The following is a 20,745-nucleotide window of genomic DNA, read 5'->3' on the forward strand; positions in this document are numbered from 1 at the left end:
TGCCACCCCATAGTGCCTTTTTAGGCAAGGCTCAAATTCTAAACCTACCACCCTAGAACACCAAAAGGAAAAAAACTAAGGGTAATGCTGCTCAATGCCAGAAGTCTCACTCTCAAGATGCACGCACTCGAGGCCCTTCTCAATATGGAGAACATCGATGTCTGTGCTGTGACAGAAACCTGGTTCAAGGCTCCTGAGAGCACCCCAGCACTAACAGGTTTCACCTCATATCATGCGTTCCGGCCCCAAAATCCGGACAACACCAAGAAAGGAGGGTGTCCATATTCATAAAGGACACCCACACCTCAAGGTTGGTGGCAACGCACGATGCATCGGAGACCATCCAGGTGCAATTAACCATAGGCAAGACTGCTCTGCAATTTGTAGCATGTTACAGGCCACCCTCTCAAACTCAGGAACCTCACATGGCCTTCCTGAAAACATTGGAGGATAAATGTATCTCCAAACACCATCATACTAGGTGACTTCAATTACCCTAATATAGACTGGGAACACTACTCAAGCCCGAACACTCTAACCCAAAGATTCCTGGAGTTCATAAACTCAAATGCCATGGAACAACTAGTCACCATCCCCACAAGAGGAGAAAACATACTTGATCTCATCATCACGAACATGGGATCAAAATGTTCAACACCGAAGTATACCCCTCACTGGTGAGATCAGATCATAAACTAATCTCGCTGGAGGTCCTCATCCCGCCCCACCTGAAACAAAAAGACCACAGTGAAAAACTTCTCAAAAGCCGATTTCACACTTCTAAAACTAGTGTGGTCTCCTTTAAGGCCCCTGAGCCAGTGGTAAACATTACTCAAACCGCTGAATCACTTACAAATGCCTTCTACCAGCACCTACAGGACTGCATGGATCAGGCAATCCCAAACAAAACTAAGACTCTCTGTACCAAAGGCAAGCGTCCAGTCTGGTGGACCCCAGCCATAAACAAGCTCTAGAACAAAAGGAGGAAGCTACTACAAGATAGAGCAAAATCCTTGAAAGGTAAGACACCTTTGATCATTATAAGTAAAAACTAAGAGCTCTCATAAAATCATCCAAGGCAAATTTTGAGAGAAAAATCGCCAAGGACTCTAAAGACAATCATAAGGCCTTCTTTAGCTATGTTAGAAACCTAGGAGGAAACTCCCAGATATGCTCAGAATTTGTTCAAAATGATGTGAAAATTACTGAACCTACACACATTGCTAACATACTGGCTGACAGGTTCAGTGCAAACTTCTCCCCCCCCCAAAAGGAGAGATATCTATTCCAGAGGATTGTAGCCCCCCAAACATCTCCAACGCCCAGGTGAGAACTGCCCTCACTAAGGCAAAAAGCACAGCATCCATGGGACCGGATGGTGTCCCCGGCTGAGTGCTTCATGAACTCAACGAGGAATTAAACCCACAGTTAGGACAGCTGTTTAATCTTAGCCTCACCTCAGGATACGTACCCAAGGAGTGGCGCACGGCGACTGTGGTCCCACTTCATAAGGGCGGTGCCTCCACAGACCCTGGAAGTTACCGCCCCATTAGCTTGACAAGCCTTATCTGCAAAGCCATGGAGAGGATCATAATGGAACTCATAAATAAAGACATAGGGAACTTGTAGACTATGGATCCAACCCAGTTTGGCTTTGTCAAAGGCAGATCCTGCCTCTTAAACTTGGTTGACTTTTTCGAGACAGTCACCAAGGCCATTGATGAGGGAAAGGCAGTCCATACAGCCTACCTCGACCTGGCAAAGGCCTTCGACACAATACCCCACTCAGGTATCATCGAAAAACTCATCAGCTTGAATGTAAACCCATACATCACAAGATGGGTTGCAAACTGGCTAAGTGACAGAACCCACAGGGTCAGAGTTGCTGGAGCCATGTCAGACTCAAAGCCTGTCACAAGTGGTGTCCCACAGGGCTCAGTCCTGGGTCCACTCTTGTTCGGCATCTACTTTTCTGAAGTATAAGCAAACACAGGAGGGTTATGGCTGACAAAGTTTGCAGATGACTGCAAACTGGGCCATAGTCGAAAACACATCTGACACAGATATCCTCCAGAAGGGCCTCACAGAAACGGATAACTGGTGCCAGAGCCATGGCCTGAAGTTAAACGCCAAAAATGCATAGTCATACCCTTCGGGAAAAACAAGGTTACCCCTAGCTACCATATAGGTGGCAATCCACTGAGCACAGAAAAAGTCATCAGGGATCTGGGGACCCAAGTTGACAGTAGCCTTCGCTTTGACACTCATGTTGCTAAAGTAGTTAGGAAAACCTTCTATATTGCCCACCTGATCATGAAGGGATTCACATCTAGATCAAGGGAGGTCATCGTCCCCTGTACTCATCACTCATTAGACCTATGATTGAGTACAATGCCCGTTCGAATGTATCTGACCAGACACCTGCTGCAGTTTGAAAGGCCCCAAAAGTTCCTCACCAAAAGGATAAAGGGTCTCAAAAATATGTCTTATGCTGCCCGACTGAAAGAACTCCAGCTCTATTCAGTCTCATACCGCTTGCTCAGAGGTGACCTGTGCCTGACATATAAGGCCATGTCAAACCCAGATTTGATGAATATGCTTCACCTCAAAAAATCTAGATCCCTCAGAACCACAAGGGCGGGAGACTTAAACCTTGACACGGTTATAAATAGAACGTGCTGGAGGGACAGATTCATCACCCAGAGACTCCCTATGCTGTGGAACAAAATCCCGGTACATGTGAGGCAGAGCACCTCGCTGGCCTTGTTCAAGAGGAATCTTGACCAATGGATGATAGATCACAGATATACCCCAGGGATTACTTCAGTGTCACTGCTTGACAGAGGCACAGAAAAATGATAGGCATAGTTTTTATTCAAACTAAAGGGGTGGCGAAAGCCACATAACTATGGGCTAGGCTTATAAATGCCCTTGGGCAGATAGCCTAGTATGAACCTATGAACCTTTTAATCCTTAATAAAGGTATGAATAGTGGCCTTATTTGCAGCAGACAGACACACCAGATGAAGGAATGAACCACAAAAGGAAATAGTAAAAGCCTTTTGCATATTCTTTGACAAAAATGCATGTGTCTGCCCTGTGGTAAATGGATTAAACTGAACAAATTCTATAATCTCTAGCATTACAAAAAGTTGAAAACTGAGGCCAATACTTCATACAGCAGACAGCACTGTTCTACTCCTAAATTCTTTTTAAAGGCTCTTCAGAACTGTTGTTTACTTACTTTTAATAAGAGGTGATATTTCAGCACTCTCTGCATTGGTACGACAAGTATGTCCTGCAGTTTGAATTTCCCCTCTTGAACCTTCATTGTGCATTCCTGCAGGAAATAAAGCAAGATTATTCATAAAAACAATAAGGAAAAAATGTACAAAACACAGTCTCATATCCACAGCAATATTTTACAATTTCAGAAATATCTATCAGCATTGCAGTTTTCCACTTTTAATCACAGATCTTTTTCCATTCATTTAGTTTACATCTGTCTTAGATTCAATCATGCCTCAGCGCGTAGGATCCTTATTCCTAGTCATACTTTGTATGGCACAACTTCTTATGTCTCAGTCTCCATTATTTGCTGCTCACAACAGTGGCACTGGAGATACCCAGGATCCCTGTCAATATATTTTTTTTAACTATCAATGCAACAAGGTCCAACACAACACAATATATCTACACACTTACGACAATACAAACAATACATCCAGACTTTCTGACAAGTTGTGCTCGGCCCACAGTTCACAAACATGTGAAGGCTTTACAGTTACATATAGCCACAGAGGTTTCAGCTTTCTTTCTTTTCCACAGGTTAATCAACTCTCAGCATTCTCAGGTACCACTTCGACTAAGTTGATTGACTGAAACAAAAACTTTTTTTTGGGGGGGGGGTATTTAGCAAACACTCAAACACAGACCACCTGCATTAACATTCTTAATCTGAATCAATAGGTTTGGGGAAGGGAGGTAAACTCAGACACATGGAATTACTTTGATTTTTGTCTGTCAGGCTCCAGATACTAGGCTTCATCAACAATCTACTTGGTACAAGGAAGAAGACAGACAGCTCCACAACTCGTCATGCAGCATTTCAACCCCACATTATACCACTGCAATACTATCTGTGATCTCTGCTATCCATGACTCCTCATCGTGTACATAGGCAGCAGTATTGTATAATAACTACCTGCTCATGTTCAGATTTTGTCATTTTAATATAGCCACTGAAGCTACTGTACAATCCTTAACAGGTAGCCAAGGGAAATATCCTGGAAAATTTGCAAAAAATCAAAATAGAAGTGCAAAAAGAGAAGGGCATGTCCAATATCAGACTTCCATGAAAGTGAAAACAAAAATTATATTACACAAGTTCATCAACATACAAATACATTTCTGCTAAATTAGAACTATAAATAAAACAGAACTGCAAAATAGTCATCTGAAAGAAGAACACAGTAGCAAAGAATGACTGAATGGCTCATTGGGACTGCTAACGGCATACTAGGGAATAGTGCCTACAGCAGATGAATATAGCAAGATGAAGGGATACAGCTAACAAAAATATGACATAATTGCATGGCTAGATAAAGAGCAGGGTAGCAAAGAAAATGGTCACATCTGATAGTTGGACTTGTCAAGATCCTCAGAAGGTCTTAGAAAACAATGTTTTTTTCATGCAAGCTTACACCTGTGCGCAGTGGCTCTCACATGCTCATTCATTAATTTATTCAATCATTCACTCAGATAAAGGAATGGCACTTTGAAAGAACTTGCACTACATGCCATTTCCCCTGAAATATTTTACACTAATACATTACTTAAATTCATTATTTATGTAACCGGTTTGTCTTGACTCCTGCTAGAGGCAAGGAGTTCTGTATAGTCAGTACTCAACAAATCCAACTCTTTTCTAAATCTTTCTTTATACTTCTCAGAAATTAAAACCTTACTCAGTACATTCTGTATTATTCAAAATACAATTTTTTAATAAAGAAATGACAATACTGTTTCTTTTGCAACACCAAGCTGCTCAGAGGTAACTATACAATCTTTCCCCTTAACATTCTGTATTACAATAATGCAGACCCGAACTCTCTAGTTTTTCGCTTTAATCAGTGCTCTTCGGTACATGAACATCCCTTGTCATTTTTCTGAATATTTTCTCTTGTCATCATTACACATATTTGTATGGTTCTAACGTCAAAGGTCTGCATTCAAAGTATGCCTTTCTAACATTTTATAAAAAGGCAGCAGCATTTCTGGATACTATTCCAGATATTTTCCAGCTATGAATCCTCTGCATCAAGACTTCGAAACAAAACTGATCTGCCAGTATGGACCAATGTAAAACTGTAGCACCACATATACTAATTCTTTCAGACATAAAATGGGCACAGCATTTTGGAGGGCAGATGTGACCTCAGCAAACAGGGAATGCAGCCAGAAGTGGAAGAAAAGAGAGGGAACTAGCAGTGCAGCGTGTAGGTCAGGGCCACAATAGCTGTGTAGTTACTTCTTCTTCTTTCGGCTGCTCCCGTCAGGGGTCACCACAGCAGATCAACTGTTTCCATTTCTTCTTGCTCTGTCACACCAACCACCTGCATGTCCTCTCTCACCACATCCATAAACCTTATCATAGGCCTTCCTCTTTTCCTGTTACCTGGCAGCTTCATCCTTAGCATCTTTTTCCCAATATACTCTGCATCCCTCTGCAGCACATGTCCAAACCAACGTAATCTTGCCTCTCTGGCTTTGTCTCCAAACCTTCCAACCTGGGCTGACCCTCTAATATATTTATTCCTAATTCTGTCCATCCTCGTCACACCCAGTGCAAATCTTAACATCTTCAACTCTGCCACATCAAGCTCTGACTCCTGCCTTTTTGTCAATGCCACTGTCTCCAACCCATATAACATAGCTGCTGGTCTCACTACCCTCTTGGAGACCTTCCCTTTCACTCTTACTGGTACTCGACTGTCACAAATCACTCCTGACACTCTTCTCCACCCACTCCATCCTGCCTGTACTCTCTTCTTCACCTCTCTTCCACACTCACCATTACTCTGAACTATTGATACCAAGTATTTAAACTCATCCACCTTCGCCACCTTTACTCCCTGCATCCTCACCTTTACTCCCTGCATCCTCACCATTCCTCTATCCTCCCTCTCATTCACACAAATATATTCTGTCTTAGTCCTGCTGACCTTCATTCCCCTTCTCTCTAGAGCATATCTCTACCTCTCCAGGGTTTCCTCCACCTGTTCCCTACTCTCACTACAGATCAAAATGTCATCTGCAAACATCATAGTAAATGGGGACTCCTGTCTGATCTCATCTGTCAACCTGTCCATCACCTTTATAAATAAGAAAGGGCTCAGAGCTGATCCTTGATGTAATCCCACCTCCACCTTAAACGCATCTGTCACTCCCACTGCAGATCTCACCACTGTCACACTACCCTCGCACATATCCTGTACCACTCTTACATACTTCTCTGACACTCCCGACTTCCTCATACAATACCACAACTCCTCTCTAGGCACCCTGCCATGTTTTCCTCTAAATCCACAAAGACACAATGCAACTCCTTCTGACCTTCTCTGTATATCTCCATCAACACTCTCAAAGCAAACATCGCATCTGTAGTGCTCTTTTCTGGCATGAAACCATACTGCTGATCACTAATCATCTCCTCCCTTCTTAACCTAGCTTCCACTACTCTTTCCCATAACTTTATGCTGTGACTGATCAATTTAATCCCTCTGTAGCTCTGCACATCACCCTTATTCTTAAAAATCGGTACCAAAACACTTTTTCTCCATTCCTCAGGCATCCTCTCACTTTCCAAGATTTCATTAAACAATCTAGTTAAAAACTCCACTGCCATTTCACCTAAACACCGCCATGCTTCCACAGGTATGTCATCTGGACCAACAGCCTTTCTGTTCTTCTTCCTCTTCATTGCTATCCTTACTTCCTCCTTGCTAATCCACTGCACTTCATGATTCACTATCCGCACATCATCCAACCTTCTCTCCCTCTCATTCTCTTCATTCATCAGCCCCTCAAAGTACTCTTTCCATCTGCTCAACACACTCTCCTCACTTATGAGTAAGTTTCCCTCATTATCCTTTATCACCCTAACCTACTGCACATCTTTACTAGCTCGGTCCCTCTGTCTAGCCAGGTCCAGGTCCAGGTCCTTTTCTCCCTCCTTGGTGTCCAACCTTTTATACAACTCATCATACGCCTTATCCTTAGCCTTCGCCACTTCTCTCTTTGCCATACATCTCATCTCCTTATACTCTTGTCTACTTTCTTCATCTCTCTGACAATCCCACTTCTTCTTCATAGGTTCATAGGTTCATAGGTTCATACTAGGCTATCTGCCCAAGGGCATTTACAAGCCTAGCCCATAGTTTTGTGGCTTACGCCACCCCTTTAGTATGGGGAACTATACCCATTATTTTGCTGTGCCTCTGTCGAGCAGTGACACTGAGGTAATCCCTGGGGTATATCTGCGATCTCCCATCCATTGGTCAAGATTTCTCTTGAACAAGGCCAGCGAGGTGCTCTGCCTCACATATACCGGGATTTTATTCCACAGCATAGGGAGTCTTTGGGTGATGAATCTATCCCTCCAGCACGTCCTATTAATAGCCGTGTCGAGGTTTAAGTCTCCCGCCCTTGTGGCTCTGACGGATCTAGATTTTTTGAGGTGAAGCATATTCATCAAATCTGGGTTTGACATGGCCTTGTATGTTAGGCAAAGGTCACCTCTGAGCAAGCGGTGGCGACTGAATAGAGCTGGAGTTCTTTCAGTCGGGCAGCATAGGACAGATGTTTGAGACCCTTTATCCTTTTGGTGAGGAACCTTTGTGGCCTCTCCAGCTGCTGCAAGTGTCGGGTCAGATACATTCCGAATGGGGCATTGTACTCAATCATTGGTCTGATGAGTGATGAGTATAGGGAGACTATGACCTCCCTTGATCTAGATGAGAATCCCTTCATGATAAGGTGGGCAATGTAGAAGGTCTTCCTAACTACTTTAGCTACATGGGTGTCAAATGACAGACTACTATCAACCTGGGTCCCCAGGTCCCTGATAACTTCTTCTGTGCTCAGTGGATTGCCACCTATTTGGTAGCTAGGTAACCTTGTTTTTCCCGAAGGGTATGACTATGCATTTTTGGCATTTAACTTTAGGCCATGGCTCTGGCACCAGTTATCCGTTTCTGTGAGACCCTTCTGAAGGATATCTGTGTCAGATGTGTTTTCTACTATGGCCCAGTTTGCAGTCATCTGCAAACTTTGTCAGCCATAACCCTCCTGTGTTTGCTTGTACTTCGGAAAAGTAGATGCCAAACAAGAGTGGGCCCAGGACTGAGCCCTGTGGTACACCACTTGTGACAGGCTTTGAGTCTGACATGGCGCCAGCAACTCTGACCCTGTGGGTTCTGTCACTCAGCCAGTTTGCAACCCATCTTGTGATGTATGGGTTAACATTTAAGCTGATGAGTTTTTCAATGATACCCGAGTGGGGTATTGTATCGAAGGCCTTCGCCAGATCGAGGTAGGCTGTATGGACTGCCTTTCCCTCATCAATGGCTTTGGTAACTGTTTCGAAAAAGTCAACCAAGTTTAGAAGGCAAGATCTGCCTTTGACAAAGCCAAACTGGGATGGATCCAAAGTCTGCAAATTCCCTATGTCTTTATTTATGAGGTCCATTATGATCCTCTCCATGGCTTTGCAGATAAGGCTTGTCAAGCTAATGGGCCGGTAATTTCCAGGGTCGTGGAGGCACCGCCTTTGTGAAGTGGGACCACAGTTGCAGTGCGCCACTCCTGGAATGCGTATCCAGAGGTAAGACTATGATTAAACAGCTGTCCTAGCTGTGGGTTTAATTCCTCGTTGAGTTCGTGGAGCACACAGCTGGGGACACCATCAGGTCCCATGGATGCTGTGTTTTTTGCTTTGGAGAGAGCAGTTCTCACTTGGGCGTTGGAGATGTTTGGGGGGCTGAAATCGCTTGGTATAGATATCTCTCCTTTTGTATACTCTCCTGTACTTCTTCATTCCACCACCAGGTCTCCTTGTCCTCCATCCTCTTTCCAGATGTCACATCAAGCACCTTTCTAGACATCTCTCTTACTAGCTCTGCTGTAGTTTCCCAGCTATTCGGTAACTCTTCCCTGCCACCCAGTGCCTGTCTTAACTCTTCACTGAGCATCACCTCACAATTGCCCTTTTTCAATTTCCACCATTTGATCCTTGGTGCTGCCCTCACACTCATTCTCCTCTTCTTGATCACCAATGTCATCCTACAAGCCACCATCCTATGCTGCCTAACTACACTTTCCCCTACCACCATATCAGCAGGATAAGAGTTAGTGCTGAACCACCTGTTCCCTCCCACAAAGGGATATCAGCAGGACAGGAGTTAGTGCTGAACCACCCGCTCCCTCCCACAAAGGGATATCAGCAGGATAACCATTAGTGCTGAATCACCCCCTCCCTCCCACAAAGGGATATCAGCAGGATAAGAGTTAGTGCTGAATCACCCGCTCCCACCCACAAAGGGATATCAGCAGGATAAGAGTTAGTGCTGAGCCACCCACTCCCTCCCGCAAAAGGATATCAGCAGGATAAAACGTTAGTGCTGAATCACCCCCCCCCCTCCCTCTCACAAAGGAATATCAGCAGGATAACCGTTAGTGCTGAACCACCCGTTCCCTCCCACAAAGGGATATCAGCAGGACAGGAGTTAGTGCTGAAACACCCGCTCCCTCCCACAAAGGGATATCAGCAGGATAACCATTAGTGCTGAATCACCCCCTCCCTCCCACAAAGGGATATCAGCAAGATAAGAGTTAGTGCTGAACCACCCGTTCCCACCCACAAAGGGATATCAGCAGGATAAGAGTTAGTGCTGAGCCACCCACTCCCTCCCGCAAAAGGATATCAGCAGGATAAACGTTAGTGCTGAATCACCCCCCCTCCCTCCCTCCCACAAAGGAATATCAGCAGGATAACAGTTAGTGCTGAACCACCCCCTCACTCCCACAAAGGGATATCAGCAAGATAACCATTAGTGCTGAACCACCCCCTCACACCCACAAAGGGATATCAGCAAGATAACCGTTAGTGCTGAACCACCCGCTCCCACCCACAAAGGGATATCAGCAGGATAAACGTTAGTGCTGAATCACCCCCTCCCTCCCACAAAGGGATATCAGCAGGATAAATGTTAGTGTCAAATCACCCCCTCACTCCAACAAAGGGATATCAGCAGGATAAAAGTTGGTGCTGAATCACCCCCCTCACTCCCACAAAGGGATATCAGCAGGATAACCGTTAGTGCTGAACCACCCCCTCTCTCCCACAAAGGGATATCAGCAGGATAAATATTAGTGCTGATCCACCTCTCACTCCCACACAAAGGGATATTAGCAGGATAACAGTTAGTAGTGAACCATCCCCCTCACTCCCGCAAAGAGATCAGCAGGATAAGATTTTGTACTGAACCACCACCTCAATCCCACAAGGGGCTATCAGCAGGTTCCTCAACTCACCCTTAACAGCACTTTGCATTTGTTTCCCCAAGTCTCCACCAGGGAAATCAAACCACTTTGTATGCCCTGAACACGTGCCCCTCCACTTTAAGCCCAGGACAGATTCACTATCCTTCTCTGCTGGCACTCTAGACACCTGGGCTGCTATTTAAACTCAGGTTGCTTGGACAACGGTCAGGGCTTTATCCCTCTAAACTACAGCATTGTTCTCACTCTCCAATTTTTTTTAAACTTCTGATTTTTCAAGGATATCCTATAATTCTACTGGATGTGGAAACAGTTACGTGCTAATTGGTATTTGAGCTTTACACTAATTACATTTTGTAGTAAGCTGTACCTACTTTTTAAAAGCTTTCATACCTATTTTCTAGGTTGAGAGGTATGTGGACAGGTGTTGTGGAGGCAGAAGATGTGGGATGGTGGCTTGGCCTTAGGGACACAAGGGGCAGCAAAGTATCAGAGGATGTAGGACATTTAGGCAGAGAGGGTCTGTCAAGAAGAAGATGCTCTGGGGTCTTAGTGTAGTTGAGATCTTGGGCAAAACAGTGGCAGGGAGGAAGAGAACAAGAAGGCATACAGAAAGGTTTCCCTCGGAGATAAGTACAACTGTGAAGGGAGGGCATGCTGAGAACAGAAGAAACTTTGCAGAGGTGAACAGAATGGAATCGATGATAGATTAATCAGAAAAAGAGACATAGGTAGAAGATGGTTTTCAGGCGAAAGTAACATAAGGGGCCAGCAGTAGTAAAGAGGCTGTTAAGGGGTGAGCCATTACCAGAGTAAAGAAAAGAAGGGTCTCAGAAATGGTTAAGAACGCTTGCTAAGTGTCGTATGGAATGGAATAATGAAGGAACAGGAGCAACAGGGAGGGAACAAGAGACTAGCCAGGTGACAGTAAGCAGAAGAAACAGGACAGCAGGTGTTCTGAAGAACAACAAAATAATAAAGAAAAAGGCAGAGTAAGGGATACTACTGAATATAGAATAAAAAAAAAAATCACAGTGAGAGCAGAATGACCAGACATAATGGGGGGGGGGGCTTGGTAACAGGTGATTAAATTATGAAAGAGATTGGGTGAGGCTGAAAAAGAAACAAGAAGTATTTACAGACCATCAAGAAAGTCTGAGAAAAAACTCTTGAAAAAAATAGTGGAAGACATGAACAGGAATGAAGAAATGTGGAAAAAGAGACCACATGTGGTGGTGTATATGGGAACTAATGAACCCTAGGAAAAATAGAATAAAAATAGTAGTGGTTAGGATGGAAAGGAAGGGCATGAAATGATGCTGTAGTCTAGGCAATACAGTTGTTTTCTCAAAGTTTCTACTGGTAGCAGCAAGCAGCAACATTACACATCTTCGAAAAATGGATTACAATCACTGGCTTAAGAATAGAACAAGTAACAAAAGAAACTGGGGGAAGAATGGCAAAGAGAAGACGTCTGTAGTAAGTACAGTATCCACCTCAGCCAAGAAGGAACGGCAGTGCTCAAAACCATTCTGGAAAAATACATCAGAATAATACTGTGGACGAAAAGGCCAGAGGATAAAAACATAAATTAATACTGAATGGTAGAAAAATGTGACATAGGCACAGACAAGACAAAAAGGGGAGAGTGAGGATGAAAAGGAAAATAAGAAGGGGAGAGAGTGGAAGATTATCTTGGCAACTACCAGGAGCTCATAGAAAAGATAGGGAACTGTAAGCAGACAAAGAGTCAGAGACAGAGCATGGATAAATGAGACAAGAGTGTGTGCCAAGGCTGATTGGCACATACGAATATATGAATGAAACACCCACAGAAATAACATGACAGACAGATCATAGGTTGCTGGGGTAGCATTATTTGTTATGTATAATGAAGAAAAGTGAAACAAGAAGGGGGAAGAAATTAGAAAGGCGGAGGCTGACACAGAAGAGGCACAAGTAAAAATGAGTGCATAGACAAGTAAGTGTAGAAGTATATAATGGAGATAGGTCACTGGTGTACAGAAGTAGCCAGCTAATGAACAGACACAAATCATTGATCTCTAGATATTGTGAAGGAAATAGAAAGCAAAATGTTTGGCAGACAAGAACAAAGATTTAGAAGAAGACAGTCATCATGAGGGACTGCATTTTGCTACAGGCAAAATGGCAAACAGTGGAGGTCAATGGTGGAGGAGGAAAAGTGATCTAAAGGAGTCGCCTGTCTATGTATGTTTCATTCACTAAGAACATGAACGTTGCTGCTGTGTTTTTATACATGGCAGACTCAAAACAAATGTGATTAAAGTCACCTTTGGTGAATACTGCCCCAAAATCTGTATGCTTCCATATCAAATGAGAAAGGAGGGATGATTAAAATGCAGATGTGTAGCAGAGGAACTAAATTATGAGCAGCTAGTGCAAAGTAGGAAACAGAAGACCAGGGAAGGCAAAAGGGAAGCAAATGGACTAATGCACAAAAAAATGGAATAAGACATCAGTGAGGATGACAACATAAAGCAAACATAGGAGGAGAAGGAAGCCACTCGGGTTCAACAAGGAGGTACACATAACCATAAACTCTAAAGGCAGGGCCTACTGAAAAAGAGAACATGAAAAAGGGAAAGGAGGAGAAACAGGACAATCATTAGGCTAGAACAGAAGCCACAAGGCTAACAGTGGTAGTAAAGCAGTAGCAGAAGGCAATGTTAAGTATGTTAAAGGAGGAAATAAGAGATCTTCAGATACACTGCAGAGAGGATGAAAGGGGAAACAGTGTAATAGTGAAGACAAGGGAGATAAAGAATGTAAGGGAAAAGGATGAACTATTAAATTCTTTGTCTCAGTCTTTGGTAAGTAAAAAGTAGGTAGTTGCAAAGCTGAGAAAAAAAGGGAGCAATGATAAGACCTGAAAGGAAAAAAAAAATAAATAAAAAGCCGGCAGATTCAGTGAACAGCTAAGAAAACTAACAGAAGGCAAGGCACAAGTATCCCAAGTAATCTGGCCAAGGTGCTAGCAACCATACTGACAAAGATTTAAGTCAGGGGACTGGTGACGTGCTGAAGCACTGGCAAAGGGCAATGGTGGTGTCCATAGACTGGCAAAAGAGAGCAAAGCACCCATATGATTTCAACAGCCTTTAGCCTTTCCTTGGGAGTGATAAAGATGATAGAAAAAGTTCTCAGAGACAGGTTCAGGCTATTAGTGGAGCACCTCCAGCTCTGGGACATTTACTAATATGATTTTTACACATTATCTGTCCTGTGGAGTTCCTTAGTTGCTGTAACATGATTTTATACATTATAAGTCCTGTGGGCATAAATTCCTTAGCTGCTGTAGTATGAATAAGAAAGAAAATTGGAGGAAGGAGATATATTAGACAGTGGGGCTGCTGACAATCTTTATAGGTAAGGAAAATTAACGAATGGTCGTCTTTGACTATCAAACTTGTGTTCAATACATAACATGGTAAAATCTTTTAATAAAAACCTAAACAGGAAGTAAAAAAATGACCCTTGTATAGGGTTTGAACGCAGGTCCCCCAGCAATGTATGTGGGTGTCACTGCCACTGGACCAACAAGAAAACTCCAGACAATTAGGTTCCCGTTCACCCTCAAGAAAAGTTTTCTCCTTTCAGCTAGGAAACAATTGTGGTGGTGATTTTCGAACAATCATCCAGTGCAGAACACACCATTAGCTTAGTGTTACACTAACAAGCAAACATTTAAATACAGAGATTTAAAAAATCATTAACATATAGCTTTGTGACTCTATGAGTATGTCAAGGATTATCACAATACAGGTATGCTGACTGATGTTAGGTACTGTACTTCATCTCCCACATCAGACTGATAAGTTATCCTTCCAAACAGATGCAGAGCTGAGAACAGACAATCACTAATTTTGAACTTCCCTGGTATGCGCCTTTTGTTACTGATAACACTTAATTGCAAGACTGGTGAGTGTAAAGCTTGTGAAAAAGCAAGTTTACTTACTACATTAGTTATCAGAAATATGTCAATAATTTAAAGTTCACATAGTCTTTCTTTGCTTACCTGCAATGCTAGTAGTAATGCTTTAACTAACCAGAAGGAAATTCTGTATACACTGGGTAGAGGGTCCTTATCAAGCATTCCTGTTACATGAAATAAAGGTTAAAGTTAAACACAAGCTATTTTTCGGAGAAGGGATGGGTGAGGGAGAAGTATGTGCTTGTTCCAAAGCATTGAAAAGGTATATCAGTTTGCAAAGTAACTAGGATAGAAAAAGAAGCAACTAAATAAATCTTAAGACAGATTGGTCATACATATAGAGGGGCATAAGACTGGCATGTATGCAGAAAGAGCTTTTATGCAGACAGTAATGATAATTCTACCTACAGAGTGGTGGATTTCATCTCAACCTTAAACCCAGTTATGAGTAATTCAAATCCTAAGCCAAAATGACACAAAAATGGGTGCAACCATTTAAAAGTAGTGGTCAGCTGATTGAAAAGATTATGTGCTACTGAGCAATCTTACTGAAACATTCTCCATCTACACTGTGAGAAAAATTTGCCATTAATACCACAGATGTCAATGGAGACATAATAGACACATTTATTACACACACATCTTTGTTGGGCCAAACAGGTTGCATTCAAAATGGGGCTATACTCTGCTCAGTCTCCCACCTCCCAAAAACATGGAGATGCAGTACCCTACTATTTAACAGTAACAGATTCCACACCTCACCCACCAACATCAACAGCAAGCCCATTAACATATGATGGGAGTCCTTCAGGCTATAAAACCATTCAAAACTCAGGAGATTTAACAGTTCTGTATGGGAAAAAAGAAATGGCCTTCTAAAGGCATAAGATAAATATTTATCGCACACACTACCATGATGCCAGCAGACTTAAAAAATGTGGACTAGGTTATTCATAAACATAAGGCAACTAAAAAAGCAGTAGGGCTCCTTGTACAAGTAAAAAGCAATGTTAAACTATCACATTTCCCAAGGAGAAAATTCAATAATGTTGCTGGACCATGGGCTAAATAAAGTGCGGGAATACAAAGAAAATAATTCTGAAAGCACAGTATATGAAAGAACTGTGTCATTTAAAGCACAAGAAAGCAAACAATATAATGGCAGTATTCTCCATAAGCTATGCAAATAAATTTAGGTCTAGCTTCTGTCCTCAAGAACACAACTTATTTATAATACCATATCACTTTGTAGCTTGTCATAAAGTGGGCCTGCTTAGAACAGTCGGGCAGGGTGTCCTGAATATTCTCCTAAAGTTAAAGCCAAAGACACAACTGGACTACTAAAACATGGAAGGTCTAATAATAGGTTCATAGGTTCATACTAGGCTATCTGCCCTAGGGCATTTATAAGCCTAGCCAGAATGTGTTTGGCTTTCGCCACCCATTTTAAATTTATTTTGCTATGCCCTTTTTCAAGGTTAGTAAACTGTGCCTCTGTCTAACAGTGACACAGAAGAGATACCCGGGGTAAACCTACAATCTCCCATCCACTCATCAATATTCCTCTTGAAGAGACTCAATCAGGGACTCTGCCTAACCTGGACTGGGATTTTATTCCAGAGTGAAGGGAGCCTCTGGGTTATGAATCTGTCCCTCCAGCATGTCCTATTTATTTCAGTGCTGAGGTTCAAGTCTCTCGAGCGCGTAGCTCGATGGAATTTGGATTTTCTGAGGTGCAGCATGTCCATTAATTCCGGGTTGGACATGGCTTTATACATCAGGCACAGATCGCCTCTGAACAGGCGGTATGCCACTGAGTAGAGCTGGAGTTTCTTTAACCGGGCAGCATATGGCATCAGTTTGAGCCCTTTGATCCTCTTGGTGAGGTACTTTTGGGGTCTTTCCAGTTGCTGCAGGTGTCTGGTAAGGTACATCCCAAAAGGGGCATTGTACTCAATTATGGGCCTGATGAGGGATGAGTAAAGAGGCACAATGACGTCCCCTGATCTAGATGTGAATCCCTTCATGATTAGGTGGGCTATATAAAATGTTTTTCTAACCACTTTGGCCATGTGGTTGTCCAATGAGAGATTGCTATCAACTTGGGTCTCCAGGTCCCTAATTACTTCTTCTGTATTTAATGGATTACCACCTATGTGGTAATTTGTGGGCACTTCGTTTTTGCCATAGGGGATGACTATACACTTTTTGGCATTTAGCTTGAGGCCATGGCTCTGGCACCAGTTGTTTGTTTCTATGAGGCCCTTTTGGAGGATGCTTGTGTCGACTGGAGAGTCGATTATGGCGCCCAGTTTGCAGTCATCTGCGAACTTGGTCAGCCACAGTTCTTCCGTGTTGGCCTGTACCTCCAAGAAATATATACCGAACAAGAGAGGTCCCAGGACTGAGCCTTGTGGGACACCACTTGTAACTGGTTTGGAGTCTAACATGGCTCCAGCAATTCTAACCATGTGGGTTCTGTCCTTGAGCCAGTTTTCAATCCATCTAGTGACATAGGGGTTTATATTTAAGCTGGTGAGCTTATCTATAATGCCCGAGTGGGGTATTGTATCGAAGACTTTTGCAAGGTCCAGGTAGGCTGTGTGGACCACCTTCCCCTCATCAATGGCCTTGGTGACTGTTTCAAAGAAATCAACCAGGTTTAAGAGGCAGGATCTGCCCTTAACAAAGCCGAACTGGGTAGGATCCAGTGTTTGTAGGTCCCCAATATCTTTATTTATGAGGTCCATGATGATCCTTTCCATAGCTTTGCAGACCAAGCTAGTCAGGCTTATGGGGCGATAGTTTCCAGGATCCGTTGAAGTACCACCTTTATGGAGAGGGACCACTGTTGCTGTACACCACTCTTTGGGCACATATCCTGTAGTAAGGCTGAGATTGAACAGTAGTTTTATGTTTGGGTTTAGCTCTTCTTGGAGTTCATGTAGGGCAGCCGGGACACCATCTGGTCCCATTGATGCTGTGTTTTTTGCTTTGGAGAGGGCGGCTCTTACCTGAGCATCTGAGATGTCAGGGGGGCAGCACTCTGCTGGAATAGATATTTGCCCTTTTGGTGGGGGTGGGGAGAAGTTTGTGCTGAACTTGTCAGCTAGGATGTTGGCAATGTCTGTGGGTTCGTGTATTTTTTGTCACTTTGGACTAATTATGAGCATATCTGGGAATTACCACCCAGGTTCCTAACATAACTAAAGAAAGCCTTGTGATTATCCTTAGTGTCCTGTGCAATTTTTCTCTCGAAGCTGGCCTTAGACAATTTTATGTGTGCCCGAAGTTTTTTGCTAATACTGATCAGTGATGCCTTCCCTTTTTGGGATTTTGCTCTATCATTTAGTAGCTTCCTCCTTTTATTGTATAGTTTATTTATGGCTGGGGTCCACCAGACAGGACGTCTGCCTTTGGAGGATTGGGTCTTGGTTTTATTTGGGATCGCATGATCCATGCATTCCTGAAGGTGTTCATAGAATGCGTTTATAAAGGATTCTGCAGTCTGGGCCGTATTTTCCACAGGCCCGGGGGCTTTGAAGGATTCCACCTCAGTTTTGAGGAGTGTGAAATTTGAAGTTTTTCACTGTGGTTTTCTGGGCAGGGGGTGGGGTCGGGATGTGAATATCCAGTGAGATTAGTTTATGGTCTGATCTTACCAGTGAGGGATACACTTCTGGTCTGGAGCATAGAGTCCCCATGTTGGTGATGATCAGGTCCAGTATGTTTTCCCCTCTTGTGGGAGTAGTAACAAGTTGTTCCATAGCATTTGAGTTTATAAATTCTAGGAACCTTTGGGCTAGGGTGTTGGAGCTAGAGTAATGCTCCCAGTCTATGTTTGGGTAGTTGAAGTCGCCCAATATAATGGTGTTTGGAGAGACCTTCATATTTTCCAGTGTTCTCAGGAAGGCTGAGTGGGGTTCCTGGGTTTGGGAGGGTGGTCTGTAGCAGGCTATAAACTGGAAGGCAGTTTTACCCACTGTTAGTTGCACATGGATAGTCTCTGATGCTTCGTGCTTTGCCACCAACCTGGAGGTGTGGGTATCTTTGATGAATATCGATACTCCCCTCCTTTTGTGGTTCGGTCCAAGTTTTGGGGCCGAAAAGCATGGTATGAGGTATAACCTGGTAGTGCTGGGGTGCTCTCGGGAGCCCTGAACCAGGTTTCTGTTACTGCACAGATATCGATGTTCTCCATGCTAAGGAGAGTTTCGAGTGCATGCATCTTGAGGTTTAGACTTCTGGCATTGAGTAGCATTACTCTTAGTTTCTTATCCCTTGTGATACCTATGGAGGTGGGTTTGTCTTTTGAGCCTTGCGTAAAAAAGGCACTGTGGGGGTAGCAAGAGCCTCTGCCAATATCCAAAAGCCCAGGGGTGACAGGTGCAAGCCATCCCTAGCGAAGCATCGTGGCTTGTCGAGCACTTCTTCCCAAGCTGACAGGCATTGGATCCCCTTTGAATGACACCAGTACTTAAGCCAATTGTTGAAATTGATCATCTTGTCTTCATATTGTGGCATCATTCTTGGTGAGGGTAAGATGCTACTCAAGGTCAGGGTCATACCGGCCTGGGCTACATGCTCAGATAGCTCCTTTATGTCTCTTTTCATGTAGTCCAGGGAGGTACGTCTCAGGTCATTCACACCAGCATGGACAATGACTGAGTCATATTTGTACTTGCCTTGGAGTGACCCGAGTGCTTGTGTTATGTGGCGGATCCTTGCGCCCGACAGGCTGCTCACCGTGACCTTCTCCTTGTTCAGCCTGGTGAGCAGGATGTCAGTGTGCCTGATGATAGAGTCACCTATTACAAGTGTATCAGGTGTGATGTTTAGTCTTAAGGGATGTGACTGTTTGGCACACTAGCTTTGTGAGATATGTGTTGCACGTGTTTTGTTTTGGGGTAGCGGCTGCTTGGGTGTCTGCTTTGGAGGTCTCTGCTGCTTCGGCAGATCTTTATTTAGAGCCTCCGAGTATGTTTTTGTGTGATTATGTGTTTGGTTTGCTGTCGTGGTAGGTCTATGTGAGACTGGAATTGTAGTGAGTGTGGTTTCCTTCGCCTCCTGACTGATTATGCCAGTACTGAGTTGAGAGAGCTTAGCCTCCAGTTTGGCTATATGGTTGCATCTCTCACATGTGTTGGAATTTGTTGGGAGGAGGAGAGGGTTGTCTGTGTACATGAGGCAGTTGTAACATTGCCTCAAGATTCCCAGATTCACCAGCTGGACCGGAGAGGAGATTGACAACTGACCTTTGGACATGCTAGAATAATATTGGGAATTCTTTAATAATTGAAAACCAGGGCCAGTGGGGAATGAGGATGTAGTGCTTTTAATTTTTAGTGCTGACTTATATAATTGCTTTAGTGAGCAAGTGCCAGGTAACTTAAGTGCATTGTGTTACAGGTAACAAATGCAAAAACGACAAACAGTAACTTTCTTTCAAGTGAAACAAGGAAATAAGTACAGTAAGCAATGCAGATATCACTAGTGATCCACAGAAGCACTGAGAAGCCGTGTATTAGGTGGAATTAGCATTCCAGGGAAATAACAAGCAAACAAACAACAAGCATATAAACAAAGCTAGATTCAGCAGGCCTGGATCTAGCCTATGCTACAGCAAACAAGGTGCACCAATTTCAGTAAGATACAGTTCAAATATTCAGGCACTATAAACCTTTAACCAGAAATTCCCAGCTCAGAAGGGCAGAGTCCAGCCTCTTCTCCCACAAGAGTGCAGACCACAAACCTTCTTAATGTAAAATAACTGGCCTGAAGCCCAAGTGCTTAAACCAGAACTAATACACTTTAAGAATAACAGACACTGGGCTCTCAATCAGCAGTTCCCAACTTAGAAGGATGAAAGCTACCTGTCCTGCCACCACAGTGCATGCCACAAACCTTCCTAATGTAAAACAACTGGTCTGAAGCCCAAGTGCTTAATCCAAAAGACTTAGAATGATTGCTACACTTTAATCAAGTTACTACCAAGCAGTAATAAATACAATTGAATACTTTAGAGAATGCCTGGATTAGTGCTCAAGTTATACAAACAAAGCTAGATCCAGCAGGCCCGAATCCAGTCTATGCCACAGCAAACAAGGCGCAACAACTTCAGTAAGAAGCAGTTCAGATATGCATGCACTATAAGCCTTCAGCCAGAAATTCCCAGCTCAGAAGGGCAGAGTCCAGCCTCTCCTCCCACAAGA

General features: G+C 43.5%; 1 protein-coding gene across 1 annotated transcript in view; it reads right to left on the reverse strand.

Moving 5' to 3' along the window:
• The window catches only part of VAV2 (vav guanine nucleotide exchange factor 2), a 3,316,635-nt gene that overhangs the window by 1,017,511 nt on the left and 2,278,379 nt on the right, over positions 1-20,745 (reverse strand). The window contains exon 11 of the mRNA XM_044058536.1: positions 3,245-3,340. Coding sequence (XP_043914471.1) covers positions 3,245-3,340 — 96 coding nt within the window. The remainder of the gene's footprint in view (positions 1-3,244; positions 3,341-20,745) is intronic.

Source organism: Protopterus annectens, chromosome 16.part0 (genome assembly GCF_019279795.1).
Source record: "Protopterus annectens isolate FY-2018-M chromosome 16.part0, PAN1.0, whole genome shotgun sequence".
In the NCBI taxonomy this organism is placed as follows: Eukaryota; Metazoa; Chordata; order Ceratodontiformes; family Protopteridae; genus Protopterus; species Protopterus annectens.